At 39.4% G+C, this 26,075-nt stretch overlaps 1 protein-coding gene across 4 annotated transcripts in view; it reads right to left on the bottom strand.

Moving 5' to 3' along the window:
- LOC137328063 (Wilms tumor protein homolog) overlaps positions 1–24,275 on the bottom strand; it is a 90,961-nt gene extending 66,686 nt beyond the window's left edge. For 2 of the 4 annotated variants that reach the window (XM_067994187.1, XM_067994189.1), the window contains exons 1-3: positions 23,583–24,275; positions 7,980–8,102; positions 4,156–4,258 (exon numbers count right to left, since the gene is read on the bottom strand). In XM_067994187.1, coding sequence (XP_067850288.1) covers positions 4,156–4,258; positions 7,980–8,102; positions 23,583–23,982 — 626 coding nt within the window. In that variant the 5' untranslated portion in view covers positions 23,983–24,275. The remainder of the gene's footprint in view (positions 1–4,155; positions 4,259–7,979; positions 8,103–23,582) is intronic. The other 2 variants (XM_067994185.1, XM_067994186.1) reach the window with 1 other exon arrangement.
- Between the last annotated feature and the right edge of the window lie 1,800 nt (positions 24,276–26,075).

The raw sequence follows: 26,075 nt of genomic DNA, 5'->3' as shown, positions 1-26,075 counted from the left end.
AGCACCCAGTCCATAGTCCTTGAGCTTACAGCACTTTAGTGCAGGTCCAGGTACTTTTTAAAAGAGTTGAGGGTCCCTGCCTCTACCACCAATTCGGGCAGCGAATTCCATACACCCACCACCCTCTGGGTAAAAAGGTTTTCCTCGTGTCCTCTCTAATCCTTCCGCCAATCAGCTTAAATCTATGTCTCTAGTTCTTGATCTCTCTGCTAGGGGAAACGGGTACTTCCTGTCTACTCTATCTGGGCTCGTCATAATTTTGTACACCTCAATCAAGTCACCCCTCAGCCTCCTCTGCTCCAAAGAAAACAACCCCAGCCTATCCAATCTCTCCTCGTAGCTGCAATTTTCAAGGCCTGGCAACATTCTTGTAAATCTTCTCTGCACTCTCTCCAGAGCAATTACGTCCTTCCTGTAATGTGGTGACCAGAACTGTGCACAATACTCCAGCTGTGGCCTTACCAGCATTTTATACAATTCCATCATTACACCCCTGCTTTTGTATTCTATACCTCGGCTAATAACGGAGAGCATTCTGTATGCCTTCTTCACAACCTTATCTACCTGTACTGCCACCTTCAGGGACCTGTGCACATGCACTCCAAGGTCTCTCACTTCCTCGACCCCTCTCAATATATTCCCGTTTACTGCGTATTCCCTTTTACTGTTTGCCCTCCCTAAGTGCATTACCTCACACTTCTCCGGGTTGAACTCCATTTGCTATTTTTCCACCCACTCCACCAACCCATTGATATCTTCTTGGAGTCTACAGCTATCCTCTTCACTATCAACTACATGGCCAATTTTTGTGTCGTCTGCAAATTTGCCAATCATGCCCCCTACATTCAAGTCCAAATCATTAATATATAACACAAACAGCAAGGGACCCAACACTGAGCCCTGTGGCACACTGGATTTCCATTCGCAAAGACATCCATCGACTTTTACTCTTTGTTTCCTGTTACTGAGCCAATTTTGGATCGAATTCGCCACATTTCCCTGTATCCCATGGGCTTTTACCTTTCTGACCAGTCTGCCATGTGGGACCTTGTCAAATGCCTTACTAAAATCCATGTAGACAACATCCACTGCACTACCCTCATCAATCCTCCTTGCCTCAAAAAATTCAATCAGATTTGTAAGACATGACCTTCCCTGAACAAATCCATGCTGACTATCCCTGATTAAACCATGCCTTTCCAAGTGACAGTGTACCCTATCTCTCAATATTGATTCTAATAGTTTGCCCACCACCGAGGTAAGACTGACTGCCTATAATTGTTCGGCCTTTCCCTCGTATCCTTTTTAAACAATGGTATTATGTTTGCAGTCTTCCAGTCCTCCGGTACCTCCCCTGTATCTAGTGAGGATTGGAAAATGATCCTCAGAGCATCCACTATTTTCTCCCTAGCTTCCTTCAATAGCTTAGGAAACAATCCATCCGGCCCTGGTGACTTATCAACTTTCAAGGATTCCAGTCCCTCGAGTACTTCCTCTCTCGTAATGTTTACCTTATCCAATATTTCACACCTCTCCTCTTTAACTACTACATCCGGATCATCCCTTTCCTTTGTGAATAAGGAGACAAAATATTCATTTAAAACCCTACCCACATCCTCTGCTTCTACACACAAGTTACCCTCATCATCCCTGATAGGTCCCACCTTTTCCTTAGCTATCCTCTTGTTCTTAATGTACTGATAAAACATCTACTTCCTGATCCTCCGAGCCAAGATCCTTTCTCACTATTGTCCTTATGTCATCCTTTATTATTAGGGCTAAACTCCCTCCTTTTCCATTCTGCCTGTCTTTTCTAACTGTCATGTACCATGGAATATTTAGTTCCCAACCTTGGTCATTTTGCAACCGTGTCTCTGTAATGGCTGTTAGGTCAAACCCATTTATCTCTATTTGTGCAATTAATTCATCTATCTTGTTACGAATGCACCCTGCATTCAGATAAAGAGCCTTTAATTTTGACTTTTTACCATTTTTTTCCTGCTTTGACCTTACTTGTTGTTGCACTATTATTCGTAAACTCTCTTCCTGCCATACTCTGTTTATCTTTACCCACGTCACTGTGCTGTTCTATTGTCTTAACTTTTCTCATTAAATTTCTAAATTTCCTCTCACCTAACCCCCCCACCCCACCCCTTTTAGTTTAAAGCCCTATCTACAACCCTAGTTATTTGATTTGTCAGGACACTGGTTCCAGCCAAGTTTAAATGGAGCCCATCCCATCGGAACAGCTCCCTCTTTCCCCAGTACTGGTGCCAGTGCCCCATGAATCCAAACCTCTTCCTCCCACACCACTCTTTGAGCCATGCATTTAACTCTCTGATCTGTTTGTTCCTGTGCCAGTTTGCACATGGCTCAGGTAGTAATCCAGAGATTATTACCTTTGAGGTTCTGCTTATTAATTTAGACCTTAGCTCCTCAAACTGTCTCAGCAGAACCTCATTCCTAGTTCTACCTATGTCGTTGGTCCCTACATGGACCACAACAACTGGATCCTCCCCCTCATGCTCCAAGTTATTTTCCAGCCATGAGGAGATGTCCTTAACTCTGGCACTGGGCAGGCAACAGGTATTATATAGTATTCACAGCACCCACACAGGCCATTCGGCCCAACAGGTCTATGACAGTGTTTATGCTCCACACGAGCCTCCTCCCACCCTACCTCATCTAACCCTATCAGCATATCCTTATATTCCTTTCGCCCTCATGTACTTATTTAACTTCCCCTTAAATGCATCTATGCTATTCGCCTCAGCCAATCCTTGTGGTAGCAAGTTCCACATTCTAACCACTCTCTGAGTAAAGAGGTTTCACCTGAATTCCTTATTGGATTTATTAGTGACTATCTTATATTTATGGTCCCAAGTTTTGGTCTCCCCCACAAGTGGAAACACCTTCTCTACATCTACCCTATCGAACTTCTTCATAATTTTAAAGATCTCTATCAGATCACCCCTCAGCCTTCTCTTTTCTAGAGAAAAGAGCCCCAGCCTATTCAGTCTTTCCTGATAGTTTTAACTTCTCAATTCTGGTATCATTCTTGTAAATCTTTTTTGCACCTTCTCCAGTGCCTCTATATCCTTTTTGTAATATGGAGACCAGAAATGAGCACAGTACTCTAAGTATGATCTAATCAAATTTCTATGTACATTTAACATGACTTCCCTTCTTTTGAATTCTATTCCTCTAGAAATAAACCCCAGTTTGGTTTGTTTGCATTTTTATGGCTTTGTTAACCTTCATTGCATCTTTTGATGATTTGTGAATCTGTATCCCCAGATCCCTTCACTCCTCTACCCCACTTAGACTCTTATTTTCCAAGGAGTACATGGCCTCCTTATTTTCCTATCAAAATGGACCACCTCACACTTGACTATATTAAAATTAACTTGCCAATTACACACCCATTCTGCAAGTTTATTAATGACTTCTTGTATTTTGTCGCAGTCCTCCTTAGTATTAACTATACACCCCCCCAATTTGGTGTCATCCGCGAATTTTGAAATTGTACTTCCGATTCCCAAATTCAAATGGTTTATGTAAATGGTAAACAGCAGTGGTCCCAGCACCGATCCTTGTGGAACACAGCTTCCCACCTTTTGCCAGTCTGAGTAACTACTCTTAACCCCTGCTGTCTGTTTTCTGTTTTGCATCTTCCTATTTAGTCCAGTTAAAGTGCAAATTATACAGCCTATCATTTCTCTTTGGTTTCGACCCTTGCCAATGTACAATGGCGTGTGGTAGCAGTTCGCCCATCAGCGAATGCATAATATGTTGGCACGTCAAATGACCCCCGTTCTATACTCGCTGCATGTGAATGGTACGATTGTGACTGAGGATCAGTCGCCAGCTGTCATCAGTCGAGCTGCGGCTGAGGCAACATTTAACAAGTGCCGATACTTTCAACGACAGAGTTGGCCAACTTACTTTCCCACTGAGAGAACGACGGTAAACAACCAACTACTTTCTGCAATATCTCGGAGTGCCACATCAAATAGTAAGGTCCTTGATTGAGGAGTCCTGCAGGAAGAATAAATAACTCGTCCTCCCCTCCCCAATAACGCATGGCAATACCAAATAAACCGCCAATGTTTCTTATCAACGCCAGCTAATTATCGTGTAGTGCGGAGATGTTACCTGTTGTATGGGGATCTTAACAGCAGAGCCTGACTCCCAGCACAACTGTCTGTGGAGTTGTGGCAGCCGTACACTGGAGGAGGGACTGGGTACTGCTGCTCGCCTGTGGAATAAGTGACAGATGAAAGATTACTCGTAGACTTGTCAAGCAATGTAAAGCAAGAGCTGCTGTGGAAGGATTTAAAAAGTCAGTGTTAAAAGTAGCATAGATCTGATCCAGATATCACATGACACTGGGCTTGACTCCACTGGGCACAAGTGGGATTTAGCACATTCGTAACATTTTTGTTTTAAATTGCCTTTACCATAGTTTTTATGACAAACACAATTTACTACATCTGATCAATATATTACATTTAACCTGCTTTAAGATTCAGTCAACATAGATATACTTGTATATATTCTTACAGAGACTAAGAACTGAAGCAGTCACTGACTATCAAGTGCAACACACCAAGACTAATGACAGCTGTGAATTTGATTCAGCCTTACACCTCTTGAGAATCTGAGAAACCATTGAAAACAAGCCAGAATGGCATATTTGGAGGCTAACGGTTTGAGAAACCCCCCATACTCAGATTCTGTCCAGCTCCTCTCCTTTTGTATTTTTTCAAGTCCTAATACTTAAACATTTGCAAAAATATGAAAATCTCTGAACTAACTGGTGCACAGATCCCTGGCAGCTATAAATCTGAAGCTTCCCAACCCCATTTATCATTTTATTTCGTGCATCATCACAAATGGTTTGCCTATCGCTGGGTGCCTGACCAGCTACACACAAAGGATTTTTTTTAAACAATAAATTTTTGAATTCAGCATTTATTTAAATCAACTAATGTAGATATTTATGTTAGCCCCACGTAGTCAACGATTAGTAGTTCTAATGTTAATTGGATATTTACAGTAGATTCAAACAATGGAAAGTCAAATTTTAACTTATTAAATGTTAACTTGTTAAACACCTTTTCTTGTCCTGCTTTCAGATTGGTTTACGTGCCCTTCTGAAACCATTTGTTAGGATATGCCCAAGCGTGGCTCGTCCACTAATTCTGCTTCCCATAGTTATAACATCATTTAGAAAATTAGCACATGCCCAACAAATTTGCAATAACTGAATCATTGCTTTAAATATAATGTTCACACAACTGTGGAGATGAACATGAATGTCAGTTGGGGATGTGCATCAGTTTTGTTTCTAAGATAGTATTTGGTTATATTACTATGTAAAAGAAGTTTTGAATGCAAGCTGCTTATTTGTCTATCATGAGCTTTAATTAAAATCTGAAGTCACATCTAGAAGGATATGCTGATAGGATGAGAGGAAGTAGGGTGGGAGTATAAATACTGGCATAGACCAGTTGGGCCAAATGGCCTGTTTCTGCACTGTAAGTTTTATGTAAAAGTCACCATATGAGCACTTTAATCCAATGCAAGCCTTTAAAAAAAATCTGCTTTTGAGCTGTTACAGTTTCACCTACTAGAGACCTTGAAAACTTCCTTTTCTTCTATATTTAAATTAATTTTGACTTTAGGTAAACTGCCACATGTTCAGGGCCACACTGTGATGAATTTCCCACTAAATTATTTAACAGTCAGACAGGAGCACAGTCTAAGTGGTGGGAGCATGTCCACATTTTCAGAACAGTCAGAATATTTGAACGTGCTTCTTATAATAGCAGCATCAGTACAAAGTTTCCATTATTTTAATGAAGGTAATCACAGTCCTGTACAAATATGTGGCAATAATAAAGCAGAATTTGATTTTTAAAATAACATATAATAATGTTTCTTTAGCTTCTTAAACTCTTTGTCTGAAAGGGAGAAGTTGAAGATGTCAACCAATAAATGTTTCCTGTGCCATAACATGTAACCTACAGTTATAACAGGTTACATGTTATGTAATCTAGTTAAATCTGCATAAATACTGTTATTACCCAGTTATATGTATAATGTGTTACATTAGTGTAATCTAGAGTCTCGTACATAATGTGCCACAGAGCTTTAACAAGTCACTGTTGTACATGTTTTAGCAGCCAGTTTCAGAGCAGCACATTTATAGCATGCGATGCTGTTTTACAGTCTATCCTTGCTGGAAGCAAACGTAAACTTTCAAAAGTGAGTTGGTAAACATACTGCAGCTGCAGTGATATTAGTGCTGGTTTGGGACTGTTGTAACAGGTGTAAAATAAAAGATAAAGGCTGAACTTCTCGAATTCGGCGGGTGGGGGGGGGGGGGAGTAAAACGGGCAGGAATTGATGGGCGGCCTGTTATACGCCCCATTCCGATTTTCCTCAACGGAATGTAAAACGTGCGGACTATCTCGCGACTGCTCGATTTACGCCCCCGCCAACGTTGTAGTAACGCTGCTTGCATTTAAAATTATAACTTATATTGTCATATAATTTAGGAGTGAGACTGTTTAGTGTCCCAGCAAACACGCCATGCAACATTCACGTTTGCTTCCGCAGTTTTGTGAACATGGTCATTCAATGATGATTAAAGGATTGCAATTTGTTGCATGTGATTAATTTTACAACAAATTGTAACTATATAGAATTGAACATGATACGTCGTGAAATTGTAAGATTTCAGGTTCTCACTCAGCTTCCAACAAGCCAAGTGTCTGACCTTGGCGGGACTGCTCGGAAAGCAACAAGTCACTCTTGCACATTTAGCAGCCAGTTTCAGAGATACCTCAAAAACTCCTTGCAGCCTTAACTTCAGCCGCACTCACCATTTAACCGAAAGCGTTCACATAATCAACAGAATTTTTAAAAAATCCAACGGAAGATAAATCTAACCGCACCTTTGATCTAAATGGCCTGGCTCTCTATTTAATTACTTTCATAAACATTCCCGTTTTCTATCTACATTCAATAGACATTTTACAATGTTTTGCCCCGATTTTTTATCAACGCAAGATCAGAGTTAACAATGGCAAAAAGAGCAATCTTGGATGTTGCTAATATATTTGTAGATTTGTTAAAAATAGTTTGCTACAGGTAAGTCTAAAAAAGCCAGATAACTCATTGTGTAACACTGTAATTAATATCTAAATACATGTCCTGAAATTACATCATTGGATACTAGGAAATGAATGGCTAACGAATTCATCTGAAACTCCTCTCTCAGCTCTATTGACAGGTTTGTTAATCCATTGAAATAACACCTCCACTAAAATAGGTTGAAAGAAATTTCAGAGAAGCACATTGAGCTTTTGCCTGCCAGTATCTCATGGGGTAGTTTGAGAACCACAATCTTCTCCACATAAACTAGAATACATGACTTTAATGCCATCTTATAGTTTCGTAAGTAAAGGACTGCTGTCTGTAATACACTGAATGAGGACGTCCAGCAATATTACGCAAACATGTCCAATTGTGTCCCAACAAACCGTATCAGTTCAGTGTTATTGCCCTTCCGATATCACAACACAGAAGCCTCTTAAATGTCATAAAGTATAAATGGTCTATTTAATTACATTAGTAAAGTGCATTTGATCAGGGATTTTTACAGCTTAAAAGCTTTTTTTTAAATTCTGGCTGGTAACTATATTGCTAGTCACAAAAACACGCCTGCATAAAATTGATCAACCATTTCAAACTTTGCAAAAATAGTTTTCGGGAAATTTTTAAAAATGTGACGCTATTTTCCGGGCCAGACTGCACTAAGAAAAAGTTTTAAAAGGGTGACTGGCTATTGTTGCAAAATGGTAATTAGTATTTCAGTGATTAGAATTGTTATAATGGAGAAACATTTGGACTGGTGCTTTTTGAAATGATCAGTAAGCCTTGCTTTGATCTCTAGAGTACAAATGTGTTACCTATACTGCTCTGCTGGTTGATGGGGTCCTCATGTTTGAAGACGTGGTTTGAGAACTGAGGAGTGTGATGGCTGGGAGTGTGGCCATAACCAGGAGTCCCATCGAAAGTCACACCGCTGTAACCTGAAACAGACACAAAAGTCACATCAGCAAAAGGCATAGAGTTAGAGAAATTGATGAAAACCAGAATGATTGTCTTCAATGTGCCGCTAATAAATAAAGAGCTAGCATTTATAGAGTGCCTTCCACTTCCTCAGGAAGTTCCAGACATTTTTCATCCACCAAGTGCTTTTGAAATGCAGTGGCTGTCGATGTGTAAGTAAATGCAACAGACAATTTTTCAAACAGCAAATGAGGCAAATGACCAGACAATCTGTTATTTGATGGTTTTGGTCGATGGAGGAATGTTGGCCAGGGTACCAAGAGAACACCATGCTCTTCTTCCAATAGAACCAGAGAACATAAGAGCATAAGAAATAGGAGCAGGAGTAGTTCATATGGCCCCTCGAGCCTGCTCCACCATTCAATAAGATCCTGGCTGATCTTCAACCTCAACTGCACTTTCCTGCCTGATCCCCATATCCCTCGATTCCCCTGGAGTCCAAAAATCTATCTATCTCAGCCTTGAATATATTCAATGACTCAACATCCACAGCCCTCCGAAGTAGAGAATTCCAAAGATTCACAACTCTCTGAGTGAAGAAATTCCTCCTCATCTCAGTCTTAAATGGCCCACTCTTTATCCTGAGGCAATGCTCCAGTCAGGGGAAACAACCTCTGAGCATCTACCCTATCAAGCCCTCTCAGAATCTTATGTTTCAATGAGATCACCTCTCATTCTTCTAAACTCCAGAGATTCTACTTAATCTCTCCTCAAAAGTCAACCCACTCATCCCAGGGTCCTTTACCTCCAACTGACCAGTCAGGGGAGAAGTAAATTAAAATTCTACTTCTGCGGGGGTGCAAAATGGGTGGTAGTGGGTTGGCCACCCATTATACACCCAATGGGGTAGATCTTGACTTTGTGCAATAGTGTAAAATGGGCAGACGTCTCGCTATCACCCATTTTACACAATGGCACAAAGTCAAAATGTACCCCAATGTCTAATCTAAAAGAGGCACCTCAGTACTGCACTAAAATCGGCACAGCTTTTAATTCAAACCCCTATTCAATCACCATGTTAAATTAGTTTGAAGATTACATTCTTCCCTACAAACCAATAGTGACTGCAGTTCAAAGCAATTCATTGCAGAGAAGGTTTCGGGATGTTTCTGATAGACATGATGAGGTGCTATATAAATACATGTACTTTGTTACATAGTAGTTTCACGCTTCACTGTCTATGTTTAACCTATAGAAAAAAGTTTCCACAGTGGTTAGAAAACAATACTGTTATATTTGACTTGTTTTGCATGCTGCATGTTAACTAGCTCGACTGCATCATAATGGAAACGGCTGAACTAGTCCTCCCTCCAAATAAAAACAATGGAGATTCAGAAAAAGGAAGCTCGGGAAGGTGAGGAGACCAATGGTGAACGTGGTCATATTCTGGGCCAAGGACCAGAGCAGTTAAGACAAATGTGGGACATTTCTAAATACGGGACGTGTGAGTCATTGGAAGGAAACCTCGAACGGCAAAGGCAAGGATAAAAGGAGGAAGGAAGTTGAAACAAAACAGAATATGAATGAGGTGTAAGAAAAGGAAAACAGTGGATAAAGATTTATAACAAAAATAAAAGTATTTCTATTCAGTTGTAGTATCAATGCTCCAACTAAACTTAAATATAAAGAAAGAGTCCTATATGTAGACAAAGAATGAATGCCCATAATTGGGACAACCAAAAGTTAGCTGAAACTAGAGGACTAGATCAAAATGTCCAAGCAAGAAGAGAGCTAACACAATAGGAGCCGGATAGACTTATTTAGATAATCTTATTTGTTAAACAGGATTGGAAAATAAGGCATCTCCTTCATGGAAATTTGTGGCAGAAATGATTTGGGGTTGACTTGAATGGTTACAAGGTTAAGAAAGTTGTTATATGGACTGATAAACTTTACCAGGGGAAAGTAACCAGGTAGATGCAAGAATGTTTGAGCAAATAAAGAAGGCTATGAAAAGTCAAATCTCCATGAGGAGTAAAATTGGAAGATTCAGTATGAAGCCACTACTTACAACTTGTGCATCGTGCGATCAGTTGAGATGCCATATTAGGTTTCAATTTGGGGGCATGGGAATATTTAGCCATAACTGGTCGCATAATGTTAGACATACATTGATGAGAATTCATAACTGCAGAAGTAGAAATAAGAAATGAATTTAGCTGTAATTATGAAGGAAGTGACAATAAAATTGTGTGATGGTATACAGTTTTATAGAATCATAGAATCATAGAAAAGTTACAGCGTGGAAAGAGGCCATTCGGCCCATCGAGTCTGTGCCGGCTCTATCCTAGAGCAATCCAGCTAGTCCCACTACCCCGCCCTATCCCTATAGCCCTGCAATTTTTTTCCTTTCAAGTACTTATCCAGTTCCCTTTTGAAGGCCATGATTGAATCTGCCTCCACCACCCCCTCAGGAAGTGCATTCCAGATCCTAACCACGCCCTGCGTAAAAAAGTTTTTCCTCATGTTACCTTTGATTCTTTTGCCAATCACCTTAAATCTATGTCCTCTGGTTCTTGACTCTTCCACCAATGGGAACAGTTTCTCTTTATCTACTCTGTCTAGACCCTTCATGATTTTGGATACCTCTATTAAATCTCCTCTTAACTTTCTCTGTTCCAAGGAGAACAACCCCAGCTTCTCCAGACTATCCACGTAACTAAAGTCCCTCATTCCTGGAATCTTTCTAGTAAATCTCTTCTGCACCCTCTCCAAGGCCTTCACATCCTTCCTAAAGTGCAGTGCCCAGAACTGGACATAATACTCCACTTGTGGCCGAACCAGTGTTTTATAAAGGCTCATCATGACTTCCTTGCTTTTGTACTCTATGCCTCTATTTATAAAGCCCAGGATCCCGAAAGCTTTTTTAACTGCTTTCTCAACTTGCCCTACCACCTTCAAGATTTGTGCATATATACTCGCAGATTTCTCTGCTCCTGTACCCTTTAGAATTATGCCCTTTCGTTTATATCGCCTCTCCTCATTCTTCCTACCGAAATGTATCACTTCACATTTTTCTGTGTTAAATTTCATCTGCCAAGTGTCCGCCCATGCCACTAGCCTGTCTATATCCTCCTGAAGTCTATCAGTATCCTCCTCACTGTTCACTACACTTCCAAGTTTTGTGTCATCTGCAAATTTGGTAATTGTGCCGTGTACACGCAAGTCCAAGTCATTAATATATATCAAGAAAAGCAGAGGTCCTAGTACCGTTCCCTGAGGAACACCACTGTACACCGCCCTCCAGGCCGAAAAACAGCCGTTCACCACTACTCTCTGTTTCCTGTTACTTAGTCATTTCTGTATCCAGAAAATAAATCCAAGATATAGATCCAAGTAGTCAAATTGGTAGTTAAAGGTTAGTATATGGGATAAATAATCAAAATGTTTTCATATCCATTGTAACTAAAAGACACAACATTTCCCTTTCCTCCACAGTACTCATTTCAAATCAGTATTTTGCTACCAGCATCACCAAAGTTTCTGAGTTGTAAAGAAAATAATTGTCTCGAATGAGGAAAATGGTAGGTTTAGCTGAATGACAGGCTATTTTTATGATAAGAAGCAATTGCTAAGAGGAATTCAACTGCTAAACCTGGCCCTGTAGAGGCTTGTTGATGGAAGTAGGAGGAGTGGACAGTCACAGATGTGATAGGAAGACAAACACTTGAGGAGCTCATAGTAACGATTGGCGAGATTTCCTTTTTGGCTTTGGGGCAAAGTTGCTTAGAGACCTAAAAGTTTTATAGCAGAGCTGATGCCTCCATAAGAAATGACTTACGGTGATGATTTGAGACTAGTAAAATATTTTTAAGATTTGAAGGAGTCAGGAAAGGAAAGAAGGCTGGAATAAAAACAAAAGAAAGAAAGAAGAACAAACTTGCATTTATATAGCACCTTTCACAACCTCAGGACGTTTTAAAGTGCTGTACAACCAATATAGTACTTTTGAAGTGTAGACACCATTGTAATGTAAGGAAAGAAAATATTGGGGTTGCTAAAGAAAATTTAGAGACCCAAAGATACGTCAAAATGAAAAGAAAATGGTGCTGTTGATGTATTTATAATTAAGTAAACCAAAGATCAAGTTGTTGTGCTAGATGAACAAACCAATCTCCTGGTAGATTTCTGCATGGCTAACATTTTAAATATAGTTTTTCAATTGTAATTACAATGAATAGAAATCATATTCCACCTCTTCCATTCAGGTATTCTGGGGATGTGTTTGTCAAAAGTAGAAATGTAAATTAAAAATGTTTCTAAAAATCAAAAGTACGAAACTTGGAAGAGCATCTGTGGCTATTGAAGGAATTGAAAGCACCATGGTGGGTGGCGGGGGGGGGGGCGGTGGGGGGGTGCAATGATTTTGGTAAAGATCCCCTTTCTATATAGGTTATTAAGAACAGGGCAGAAGCAAGCCCTGGGGCATGACGCCAAGAAGGACTAGTTAATCCATGTGTGCCCTAATAGAATCATAGTGAGTCTCAGCAGGCTGTTCAACCATGAGACACCACAGCTTAGCTCGTTCCAGTCCTACCTCAATATCTATACAAATGCACTTTTAGTGGTCACTATCTACATTTATTATAGGGCTCCCTGGTGGTCCATTGGGTAAATGACCATTCCTATGCAGCCAGGAAGGTTCCATATTTAATCCTTGGTCCATTTAATTAGTTGGTCTCACCTGGGACACTAGCATTGCATTGCAGGTACCTTAGTAGAACAGGCAATGAAAATCAGTAAGGGTACTGCTCCTGATCTGTATCCAGTGACCACTAAAAGTGCATTTGTATAGATATTAAGGTAGGACTGGAATGAACTAAGCTGTGCTGTCTCATTGTTGAACTGCTGAGACTCACTATGATTCGATCAGGGCACACAGATGAAAAATCCTATTTGGTTAATGTATTGGAAGACTTCAAGACTATTTGAGCATGAGTCACCACTTTCAGGAGAAGAGGACAAAAGAGAGCTGAGTACAAAGGATAATACAGTCTCGACTTAATACCATAAATGGTTAATTCATGAGCATAAATCTATAAGGAGTAATCCATGACTTACAAACTTTTTTGTGTTTTGTGACTGTAAAAGCATAATTAAAGAAAGACAATGTAGGGAATATTATATAGCTCAATATTATTACTTTCACAAAGCACCTGGTAAGGTCTCTCACAAAGGGAATTAATGTTAAGCCACATTTTAAAAGTATCCAGCCAATCTAGTGGACCTCTTGGGAAATTTATAAATGTAGTTTTGACTTTTGCCAATGTTACGAGAAATGAGATGCTTCCACTTGCTCCCTCCTATCATTAAAATAAATTACCACCTGGGGAAAGGAACTTCATATGTCTGTCTAACATGCATGTGCAGAATTCCCTTATGGCTGAGCTCAGTGCAAGGTTCGGCAGATAATATAACTCTGGTCTGCTAACTGAGGATTGCATGCTACAAATATTGGTCTGAGACTGGTGGCTGTACAAAAACTATAACCTTAGAGAGGGTGGTTGCTCATGAAAACACAAGCAGAGCTGAAAATTGGATGGAAAATAGAAAACAAATGGTAATTATATAATATACATATGTAGTTGTGCTTAAAATTTCTAGCTTTAAAGCTTTTGCCTTACATTTACAGAGCATAGAACTCAACACTTTCACATAAGGACATGATTAGTGGAGTTTCACAGGGATCAGTCCTCCATTATTCCTCTTTCCTTATCACCAAAAATGACCTTCATGATAGTGTAAACTGGATATCTACATTGGTTAAACCAAATATGCACAAAACCAAATTATATGTTGCATAAATTGGTATTACAAAGAGTCTAGAGAATCTTGGCACTTTAATGATTGACAAATATGGGGAAAGAGCAGGGAAGTGGGACTAATTGGATAGCTCTTTCAAAGAGCCGGCATGGGCATGATGGGCCAAGTGGTCTCCTTCTGTGCTGTATGATTCGATGAGCGTAACCCTGCAGTAGGTTTATATCTTCAGGTGATGCTAGTTTTTGTTTCCTGTGTCATTTTCCCACATCACAATCCATATTTTTCTTCCTTTTCTACATTACATTCTCTATTCCCTTTGATTATCTGTGTCACAGTTCTTGTTTCAATCTCTCATCATGTTAAAAAAAACTTGGCCTTGGAAACAGAACACAAGAATCCATCTGGTGACAATAAGTAGGAATAAGAACCAAATCAGCAAACTTGGTGTCAAGTTTACTAAGAACTCAAATGATAAAACTTGGTGGCGGCATTAGAAGCTAAAAAAACTATATGGGGAAAGTTAATGGAAGTAACATGGAATATATTAACCTGTAAGGCAGAACTATATGAAGCCCAGTGGCAAAATGCAATTGCAAAATGGAAAATTCTATTATATTATAAATCAGAAGTGTAATCAGTGAATAAAGTGGCTCTATTCCAGATACTGAGTTACCTATTAAAACTGCATAAAATTAATTTAAGTGAAAAACTATCTAGAAGTGACAGGTCCACATAATAGGAATACTATTTGAAACACACTAATCTAGTGCTGATTTATAGTATGTCTATAGAAAGTCCGAGCACCAGTTAGTTTGTGCATTGTGTACATGAATAGTTCTGCTCAGATAATCCTTGTGCCAAAAGAACCATTCGTCCCATAACCTTGTGTTCCTGTTCTACAATGACTTTTCACATGTCTGCACTCCAGGAGAGTTGTACCTATGCTACCTGTAAATACATAAAACAATGGCTGTCTGGGAATATGCTACAGGATGTAATACAATCTTTGGATTTTGATGAATTTATAAACCATAGTTAGTTGGGGTGAACTCAAGTCTTCACTGATGTTGTCAGAAGCATTCAGTTGTGTTACAGCTTTCAGCTCCACTCCCAGAGCACTCTGTTATTCTTTACTTAGTCAAAACCCAATGGATCATTAGGTAATATCATAAATCACTTTCTTTCACACAACAAAATCCAATTTTATCTCTAAGTATTTGATGAGAAGAGAGAAAACTGATAAGAGCACACATTGCTTTAGATCAGAATGTAATTTTGCCCTATTGATGTGATGATAAAAGTTACATTGTACAAGAAGCAAATCTTTGCAAAAAGCATAAAAGGAAATAATTTAGGAATGGTAGCTGACCCCTTCACTAAAACCTTCTCCACAGTGTAGCACAACAATTAATAATACAAATAGAATGATACAGTGTTTGGCTAGAAGCATTGATTATTACTCCAAGGGAGTGATATTAGCTTACTATAATGGTCTTTGGAAACACATCTGTGCTTTATAATAGCACAGAGAAAAGTAACTAGGGTCATTCATAACCCTGAAGCTGTGTTATGAAGGCAGGATGAGGGAACTTAAGTTATTATCTTCATATAAAAAAAACACGGGGCATGATACAAATATTTAAATAGTGAAGGATCTTGACGAAACAAAATTAGATGTTCTAGCAATTCTGGACAAACCCATCAAAGAGACGCGATCTCCAAATTTGGAGAGAAAAACAAGAGCTATTAAAGAGCTCCAGAGAAATGTCTCTTTAGGAGATGTTTGAGCATTGGGTAAACTGCCATCTAGTGCAGTAAAACCAAAAAAAAGATTAATTTTAAAAAACTTTGATATGTTTTCAACAAAAATGAATGCAGGAATACAAGCCTGATTCTAGTGCTAATGAGTCAGGTGTCAAAATTGTATTGAAAGGACTTTAGTAGCTCAGAAGTGAAGATAACTGAGCATAAATAACAAGACATGATTGCAGTGCCTGTTACCCCATCCATCCAGAAGACTGGGGTGAGGTTCTGAAGAATGAAACAAAAAATGACTCCTTAAAATGACCCTTGATCTTTCTCGTTTTTTTAATTAAAAATTGCAATTTGGACTGTCTTAAATTATCAAAATCTAAAAGAATTTCTGCAATGATTAACTTGATAGTATCTGTTATTAAGTGTTATTGATCAAACCGTCTTTACTACCAGAGAGATTTTCTTTTTCCTTTAATATTCTTCGGTTTTAATTGAATAGTGTTCAAAATTCGTTGAAATAAATCCCTTAGGTAAGCATGTAGTAGATATATTTCCTGGAGAGGAATATCACTAAGTCTTTTTTGTTCTGCACTTTCTTATGCAGTAATGAATACTGCGTAATTCTTCGCCTCTGATAATCATTTCAGCTGCTTATTTTAGTCCCAGAATTTCGGCAAGATTCGCTGGAGACCCCGCAGGACAAATAAATCTGTCCTCGAGACATTGTTGTTTTTTTTCTGTAGAACAATAAAATTTTTGGGTCAAAGCATTTTGATAACAATAGGTGGAAAATCAAATCTACACGTTCTTACAATAAATCCAAGCGTTTCATTCTCTGCAATGCAAAAAGATGCGATTTGTCGCTTCGTGTTTTGTTTTAGATTCCTCTCTTCCATATTAGCGGTAATACTGAGATTCTGTGGGTGCCTAAACGTATCCTTCTACCGAATGTGTGTGTTTATTGAAATGAACATTACGAATCCAGAGACGTGGTAGGAGCGCTATCTCAATTCAAGTCTTTATTTTTCTTTCATGTATGAAATTGGCTGGGTTTTTTTTAAACGGGTAACAAAAAATCACGGCAGAAAACACAGTTGAATTCATACGAAGTTGAACATTTAAGCTCCAAGATGTATCCTAAATAATTGGGACAAAATATGCGCCACTGAGTTTCACAAAACAAGAATGGTGCAGTAGGAAAGTTGTAAATAGTAAACACAGAGTCATGCGGCGTTGTTGGTGTTTGGTCTCTGCGTTTAAAAACAGACTCCACCCGCTGGAAGGTCAGTTCCCTGAAATTCTTAGCGCTATTAAGTAGAACCTACTTTCTGAGCAATTGATGTACTGGGTCCCCTCCGGTTCTGAATTTTTCCGCAAATATGCTATTACAAGACATTGATAGCTCGCTATCTTTGGTTGTCGGCCTATATCAAACAAAAGACAATTCAACAAAAGAAATCCTGTACCTACGAGGCATATGGCTACTAATAAAATTGAGTAAACTATTATAAATGAGAATTTTCCATGGTTTTGCAGTAGATTTACAATTATTTCAAGTCTGGATTTGAATCCCCCCGGTGTATAATTACAATATAAATAGCATCGTAGCCATGTAACCGTACTTGATCATTTTTCGTTATTTCGAGTGAATTGTTAATTTATTGACCATTAGTAGGTTGGTCTATTCTTCAAATATTCTCAACTAACCAATAAAGTATGCATAAAAATCTGCAAATGATAGATTCGAGAAAGAGACTCAGGACTCAGCTCTGACACCCCGGAAAGTTATTAGAGCTGAGAGTGTTGAATCAATACCTTCTATAGCTAATGCAATTAACTTATAAAAGTATGCTTATTTAGTGCTAGCTGAAGTTTATAAGAAATTTTGAATGCTACTTTAGGGGTACTTTTTTTGTGTCGCATAAGCTGAATAAAAATCAGATTCGATTAACGTGGCGTTTTTCCTCTTCTAAAAAAGTTTATTCGAAAATATCCTCAAAGTGGGGCAGATATGCCAAACGCATTCAGTGTAATTTATAAGTCTCAGAGTGATTGTGCAGGTTCAATTTTATGACAACAAAAAAGTGCGATACTCCGAATATTCCGCGCAAAACGAACTCTTTTGCATGGATGGCTAACTAGGGAATATTCCTAATGAGTGAAAATCGCCGTTAGTTCCGTGCAGAATGCAAATTGTGTTTTCAGAGATGAAACTTAACTCCCGATTTCGAACCTGTTCTGTAAAATCTTCACATTGTGCATACCGTCGGCACTCTGTTTCTGCGTTATGATGTGGCGTTCACCTGTTTAATATATATATACCACAGCACATTAACACCAGAGTGTTTGGGAAAAGGTTACATCTTATAGCTATTTGAATTGATGGTGCGTGGTACTGTAATTCCTAAAGTCTGCATGTTACCTGTGCGCGTACACAAGTGTAGAATGCAAGGAGAAATGATAAAACGCGGCTGCAATATTGAACACAAACCCCTCCCCAGAACGCTGCCGCGTGGTTTCGTTGGCGTGGGTTTATTACACGCTTAAAAATATCAATTATACATCCTCAAAATACAGCAAACCGAGCGTTTTATCAGTGATTTGAAACAAAACACGAAAGGGACATGGTGTTCAAATTAATAAATGTGTAATTTATAACAGGAAGGCTTGACTTGTGCTGCTTTGATAGTGCTGATTAGGGTGCATATAGTTTGTTATTATAATAATATTCATCTCGTGAAAGACAGCCTCCATCTGTCGGATAGATGATAACTCTCTGCTCCTGTTTCCATAGTATGATTCTGCTGGTCCTGACTAATTAACACCGGGGTTTGTGAATCTGAAGGGCCTCCGCCACACAAGTTCCCCTTTCACATAAAATTAAATTGCCTCCCACCACATAACGCAAATTGCCTCTGTCAGAAAAAATAAACAAGCTAAAGTGAGAAACCCGAAGTGACAGAAAAAGTTCCGCGCCTGCATTTGACCCCACCAGGACTCCCCGCCGTAAATCAACCGCCGACTTTCAATTATCCCGACTGCTTTTTAACGTACCGGATTCCTGATCTAATTAAAAAGTCATAATTTGTTTTTAGAAAGGAATCTCTTTCGTTAATAAGATCAGCTGGAGGGCAACTTGCGCCGTATCCTGCGTCGATTCGCGCCCTCAAGATGGTCCATGGGCGCACATTTCAATAACACGCGTGAAGAGCTCGCATGTATTGGGCGCTTGATCGTGTTTCTCAGAAACAACCCAAAGGCTTCACAGGCAGTGAATTATACGGTGCAGTTATATTGGTTATGATGTGGTTAAAATCGAATCTCCTTGCCAGAGTTAAATGGACATTTGATGGATCTGTTGGGCAGAACCGGTGTTTAGCGAAAATATTCTGGTTTGCTTGTTGAATTAGTCATGAGCCCATGAAACGCGTCTTATACAAGTCGTGTTCCCAAGTGTTGATACTATTTTTATTTTCAGATCTAAATTCCAAATGTTTCTAACCCTTGCGCGAAAGTTTTGACTATGTGCAAACGGAGCAGTAGCTTGACAGGAACTCCCGTTATCCGTGAATATGTTCCGTAGTTTCGATATTTCTCAGTATTGGGGTGTCACGTCCTTGCCGTGCGTTACCAGAACAGCTTCGAGCCCGAAGTGAACGGGTTTCATTTCGTCTTTTAGAGCTACCTGCAAACGTCTATCAAGCTGCATATTGTCCCAGTTACCGATCATTGATGTTCTCCACAGTAACCTGCTCCCATATAGCACGGGCAGGGCGTTAATTTCATTTGTAAGTTTATCTACCACATGTTTAAAAAGAAATTCAGATTCCCCACATCGGCCAACTCTTATTATGGGCACGAAATAATGTTTTGTTTCCCAAAAGATGCACAATTATCATAATGTAAATTTCTGACAAATGCGATTTAACAAATATCTGATTTACAGTGTTGTAAACAAAAAGGCAGAGGGATTAGCTTCTTTGGAATACAGGTGTGCTCGAGTCCGCTCGATCTATGTGCATAGGGAAGACAATACAATACGGATGAAACACAGCAGTGTACATAATACCTGATCGATAATTCGTCGCGGTGTTGTACGCTCAGTGTTACAGTTTCGGAGTTTTTTTATTGAGCGAAAAGTTCGAAAATATAACGGAATGAGAAAAATATAAAGCAATTGTTAAATTCACTCAGACTATTGAAGACCTTCCGAAAAACATCTGAGAATATCGGTGTCTTTTATCACCAAAATCTATCAGCGCATCTTTACACTGTGTACCAGCACAGGGCAAACTTAGTACATTCACATTGTGAGTCGTCTGGGTTCTCATTGTAGGATTATTCCCGTTAATTGTTTGTGAAAATCCTTAAATATAACAGTCTGAGTTTTATTTCTAATTTATGGCACCTTTTGGAGAATAATTGGAAAGTTCTTCTGGTCGAAATTGGGTACTTTTAAAAATTAAAAATCGAGTTATCTTAATTCAAGGCAACCCACAATCTGGGATATTTCTAATGGGCTTTGGTAAAGAGTGAGATCGATAGCGGGTCTTTTTAAAATCATTTCAACCTCATTTTCCAGTTTGAGTTAGAAAATTATGCCAACACTATAGGTAAATAAAACCGATCTCCAAATCAGGAGGTAGGAATTGTGTTGGTAAATAATCCTAAATAGTTGTCCTTCATTTCGTTCAATTGCAGGGCAAGACAAAACATATTGTTCAGAGATTCCTATGTTCCTATGATTCCTTTTCCAATAGTCATTGCAAGATTTTATAATGCAATCGTATTAGATATATATATATATCGGTTGTGTTTTAAAACAGTGTTTGAATGTTGTATTAATCTTCCTGTGCACTGAACCTTTAAAAGAAAACAGTTGAACAGACAACACACCTTTGTTTAATGGCTGTGTGTTTTTTTTTACGATTGCATTATCTAGTCTACAGTTTGAGGAATAATTGTAGCATTTTTTTGCAGTCCAGTGTATTGGAAAATGCAGCAGAGAATACACTGAGGCTATTCTTTTCGAGGCGATAGCAAGTCAGCCGATGACCTTCAAGTTTTGCTCAAAGCAAAAGGATTTTTTTTTGGCTGCGGTTTTTCCGGTTATTAGCTCAACCCACAGTTTTGGAATGTGATAACGCCCCCCCTTTTCTTTTCGGTTCTGAACAAATTATTTGATGGCAAGGTCTCTTTCAATTAAGGGTCTTATCGGGATGTCAAAAAATTGAATTGATTAGAATGTGCTGAAAAATAATTGAAAACCCCCTCAGTACATCTGTGTACAGATTTTAGAGACTCTCGTTCTTCTTGAGGAGTGCAGCTGGATCTTAAGTCAGAGAGATGTCCCGTTTGAACATTTCGCTCCCTAGACTTGGCAGAAAGTAATCTTTGAGCCAAGGTAGCGCTTTTCCCACGACCAGAAAATCAGTCAGACTGTTAAACTTGCAGCCTTGAGAAGGTTTATACCAAGTCCGCTCATCCGTTCAATACTCTGCAACCTACCCCTATACCTTACATGGAGTCTACAACTCAGAAACAGGCCATTCGGCCCAACTGGTCTATGCCGGCGTTCATGTTCCACGCGAGCCTCCACCCACCAAAAACAAATATCAACCATTCAAATACATATTGGAAGTCACGGTGTCATAATCCCAAATAAAAATTACTTTGCCTTAAAAAAGACCTCCCCCCCCCCCAATCGTCAATACACCCAGTTAATGCAGATATAACCCTCCGCTCACAGATTCTGGACAGGTGAATTACACCTTGCTCTGTGGGCACCAGGCGTTCTGGTCAAACGGACAGTCTGGTTGCCCTTTTCGTTTCATTCCTTCGTTTGTAAAAGATTGATTCCTGTTGAACTGATATTTATTTCGGCGTGCGCAAGGAGGAATTTGCGTTCCATTTAACAAAAATATTCTCGGGGAGGGGGTATATTTCTATTTCTGGTCTTTTTTCTTTGAAAGATGTGAATGGAGGGCACACACGGAGTAAATCAACTGTCCGTGTTATAAAGTAAAACTATCTTCTGTTGATTTGCAAAGAAAAGTGAAAGATTAAATTGCAAAAGATATCAGATTAAAAAAATCAAGACTCCTTTCGCCAGAACTCCTCTAAACGAAAACAAATGTTATATTAATGACGGCAGTGTAACTATCTCAAAGATACAGAAAGGAGATATACAGTTTAAATATAACAAGCTCTCCTTAATGCCCGCGGTGTGCCCTCTCAACAATCCACTTCTGTTTTTGTACCGAAAAGTTTTCCTCAATGAATACAACGCAGCAACAGTCACTAGTATCAACTGCCAACAATTCTGTACAAACAGGGAGTGGGATCCTCGTGTTAAAACTAACGCTTGTGCTTTTAATAGTTTTAGGATTTCGTTCCATTTCCCATTCAGTTGGCTGCCACTCCCAATCACTGGGGTTCATTTCACGCACTACCCTGTTAACGCAAACCGGTCTACACATGTTGCGCTTTAACAAAAACTAGATTACGCGTAATGTTTTAAAAAATGAACCACATCAATTGAAGCGTTCACGTTGTCTAAGGGTTACAGATATTAAATAAATGATCTCAAGCACGTCAGATGTTTGTTTCAGTCTCAATATAGTCCACAATGTTTTCAAACAAGGAAAACGGGTTTCTTTTCTGCTCAATCATCCAGGTATTACTATTTCAGGTATTACTATTTCTCCCACCTATCACTTTTGCATTAGAAAACGAGACTCTGCAAGTACAAGGCGTGAAAAACGAGAGATTATTTAATTCGATATAACTGGCAACGGGCGAACGAGAAAGGAGAAATCATCTGTAATTCATTAAACTGTCCTAATATTCTTCTGATACTTAATTCTGCAGAAAGCACTGTCAAAATTTACTTCTCTACTTCTACGAAGAAAATGTCTGCAAATTTGGTTAGTGATTAATTTTTTGCCCGCTTCCGTTAAGTGCGATTTAGATCAAACGCCTTTGCACCGATGTGAACATCTCATTGAAGTTTACAATAACACACTGGCATATTGTTCTTCGTGGCATTTACCACCCCCACCCCCCAAAAAAAAGACCCACCCCCACAAACGACATGATTTCAATCTAATTTTCCCTTTGCCAATTGGAGCGCCCTTTAAACAATATTGAACAAGGATCAATGCTTCGACTCAAAGTGTGACTGATAAAGGTTGGCCGTGTGAAATTCGGGGTAGGAAAACACCTAATCCGCGTGCTGGAATTAAACAGTGTGCAGCCAATAAATCAGAATCCGGCCTGAGAAAATTAATATAACAAAAACAGCCCAGATCTGTGTTTAGAATTGTACACAACGTCTGCTCAATAACAGTCACATCACTTCAGAAAGTAACGCGTATATGAAGCATCTTGAGACGTTGTATAGAAATGCAAGTCTAGAAATGGAGAGATAGTCTTACATATAATTATCTACCCTCCGTGTTTTTTCACTATAAATGCTTTGCTCTTTCACTTAAAAACACTTTGCTTTTGATTCCCCCACCCCTTTGCAGCACTGATCCAAACCTTTTTTTTCGAGACGCTCTGAAACACGGATCCATATATCATTAACCATTGCATTTCTGGAGCTAAAACACCATCAACACTCTAACACAAGGTATCACTCCCTTTTGAATAAATCCTGTCTATGGTCTGGTTTATTTTTTTTTGCTGTTGTCACATTCAGCATAGTTGAGGTTAAGAGAAACCCTTTTAACAAGTGAAATCGTCCCGAAGAACATTGTTGAAGGGATTAAACTTAAACAGTTCTCGTTGACACGCAGAATGTTAACATCCAGTATAACTTTTATGCCTTTGCTTTCACTGTGTTTTGTCACTGATTTAATTTCCTAAAAGTGTGGGGGAGGGAGGAAATGGTGAAACCTTTTTTTTTCGTCTTTCCTTACCATGGTTTCTGGCTGGAGGTTGCGTGTCCACGCAGTGGTTGAGGTAGCCGCCGTTGGTGAACATTCTCGCCTGGCTCGGAGGTGCCTGAGTCGGAGGCGGAGGAGTCCCGAACGCTCCGTAGCGGCAAGCCCCGGCCGTGCCGGTGAACTGGCCGGAGAAGTGGACGGTGAAAGCGCTGAGGCAGTGGTCGTCGTGTGGCTCCGTGGCGCTCCAGCTCGGCTCCTGCTTGATGAAGGACGAGTGACCGATCGACGCGCTGTAAGAAGCGCCCGGGTGAAAGTCCAGCACCGGAGCCCATTGGGGAGCGCTACTCACCGGCATGGTACAGCTGCTGTTCCCCGGGGTCAGAGTGGAGACTGCCGGCAGCAAAGCGTTCAGATCTCGCACGTCGGAACCCATGGTATCCACACTGTCCTTTAACCAATACGAATCAATCGTTTATTTCTTTTTTCTCTCTTTCTAAATCAGTCAGACTTCCGTCCCCCCTCCCACCCTCCAATAAAATATTCCCAGGGCTGGTATCTCAGTAGACTAGTGTCCTCGGTTGGTGAAAGTTCCAGGCTCTTCGCAATGGAGAGATCTGAAGGGTTATTGTTTTTTGAGGCTGTCAGTGATGTGTATGATGGGATGGCGAGATGTGGGTGTTGTAGCACCAGCAATACTTTGGCCACATGTGTCTGATTGGATTGGTGACTCCCAGCCTCAAATACTGCGAGGAGGTGGAGTCTCTAACTTTCAGAAGAGATCCGTCCTCCCCTGTTACATGGGCAAACTCCCCTTCCATGCTATTTTTTTTGTATGTGTGTGCTTTAGCTGTCGATTAGTGGGCGAGAGAAGAGCGGAGGGGGAGAGGGAGGGGAGGGGTGGGGAGAAGGGGGGCTAATTCATCCCTAATACCAAATGCAGCTGTCATTCGACTCACGTCAAAACGCCAGTGTATATCTGACCAAACTTCCCCTATATTTTCTGAAGAGGTTATCCTGCATTAATGGAGTCTGTGGATCAGATGAGTAAGTCAAAGTAAAATATAGAATAAGCCGCAAACTACATTTAAACACTTAAAATATATACATATTCGGAAAGGGAGCGAAATTGACTCCCTGGAATGAAATTATTGTAATATTTGAAACAAAACAAGAAACCGCAGGCAGTTTATATTTTCTGCAAGAAAAAATGTTTCAGTATTAATCGGAGATCTAAGTCTCATGCAATCTGCGGATGGGTTTCCAAAGCAGAATCTAAATCGTTACTTGATTTTTAATAATTGCATCTCTTCGTCGTTGCGATTTTAAAGATTTTAATTCGGCAATAAATCATTTAATTTATCATTTGAGTAACATCCCAAGTGAACCAAAATGATCGGGGCGAAATCTTTGCATAAATTAAAACTGGGGATTTAAAAAAATGTATTGTCATTATAATGGAATTAATGTTCAGACATGGGGCAATTTATTTTAACTTGTTGTCAATTGGGTGTGATTTGTAGATGGGGCGGTGTAGAACAGCTACACTAAACCGTTCGTTATTCACGTTACAATTTTACCCCAGAAAATTTGAACAATCAAATAATTACTTAATCTGTTTGAAAACGCACAAACGGTTGTTGGCCGATGTGCAGGAAATTTGCGACGAAGAGATTATATATATATACTATTAGCTTTTTTATAAAAAAAAACACAAGAGAACAGGAGAGAAGCATCAGTTCGAAAGTGACAGACCGCAATCCATTAAAGAAGCGGGCAGCGCATAAACGGCCATTTAAACGTTAATGAACTTTCCCCTCGCAGACAATTACTTTTTGCCTGACATGTTTTCCTTTTAATTTTCACACGGTCCAGGAATCCGACGGTCAGTTAAACAGCGATCTCGTTAATTTGCTTTCTTTAAAAACCAGTTCAGAACAACCGAGATTTGTTTTCATACAAGCAGGTGAAAGCTAGACGAACATCAGGAGAGCAGCCTTGTAGCAATAGTTAAGGCAAACAATTGTTTACAGTTGTGCAACGCATTTGTACTGGCAGACTTTCATTTAAAAAAAGATTGGTGTCAATTTACTAATGGTATATAACCAATAAACAGTGGCCGTGATGATTTTATTGCATAGGAATAGTTCCTATGCAGATCTTGTAACAGTAAATTAAAGAATGAGTTTGCAGTCTGCTCCTGTATATTGTATACAAGCTGAAATATATTGAGCTGTAAATTATAATTATTCAAAATTTCTTGCCGCAGTTGCATTCGCAAACATTCCTAAATCATTAGAAGAGTGAAATAGCGTGGTTACAGTGTACGAAATGATTCTATTAATTATTTACTTCAGAATGGCTTGTGAAAAATATAGACATTTATTTCTCTTGTAGCCTCGTAAATAATAAACTGGCATCGGGGATGAAAAGGAGTTTGGAAAATGCAAAGGGTTTGGGATTGTGACTGTGTGACGTTTAACTTTCTGATTACGTCCTAATGATTTTCTAATGACTACGCTTAACTGG

The sequence above is a fragment of the Heptranchias perlo genome, chromosome 12 (assembly GCF_035084215.1).
Source record: "Heptranchias perlo isolate sHepPer1 chromosome 12, sHepPer1.hap1, whole genome shotgun sequence".
Taxonomy (NCBI): Eukaryota; Metazoa; Chordata; class Chondrichthyes; order Hexanchiformes; family Hexanchidae; genus Heptranchias; species Heptranchias perlo.
This window is presented reverse-complemented; position numbering and strand designations above follow the sequence as displayed.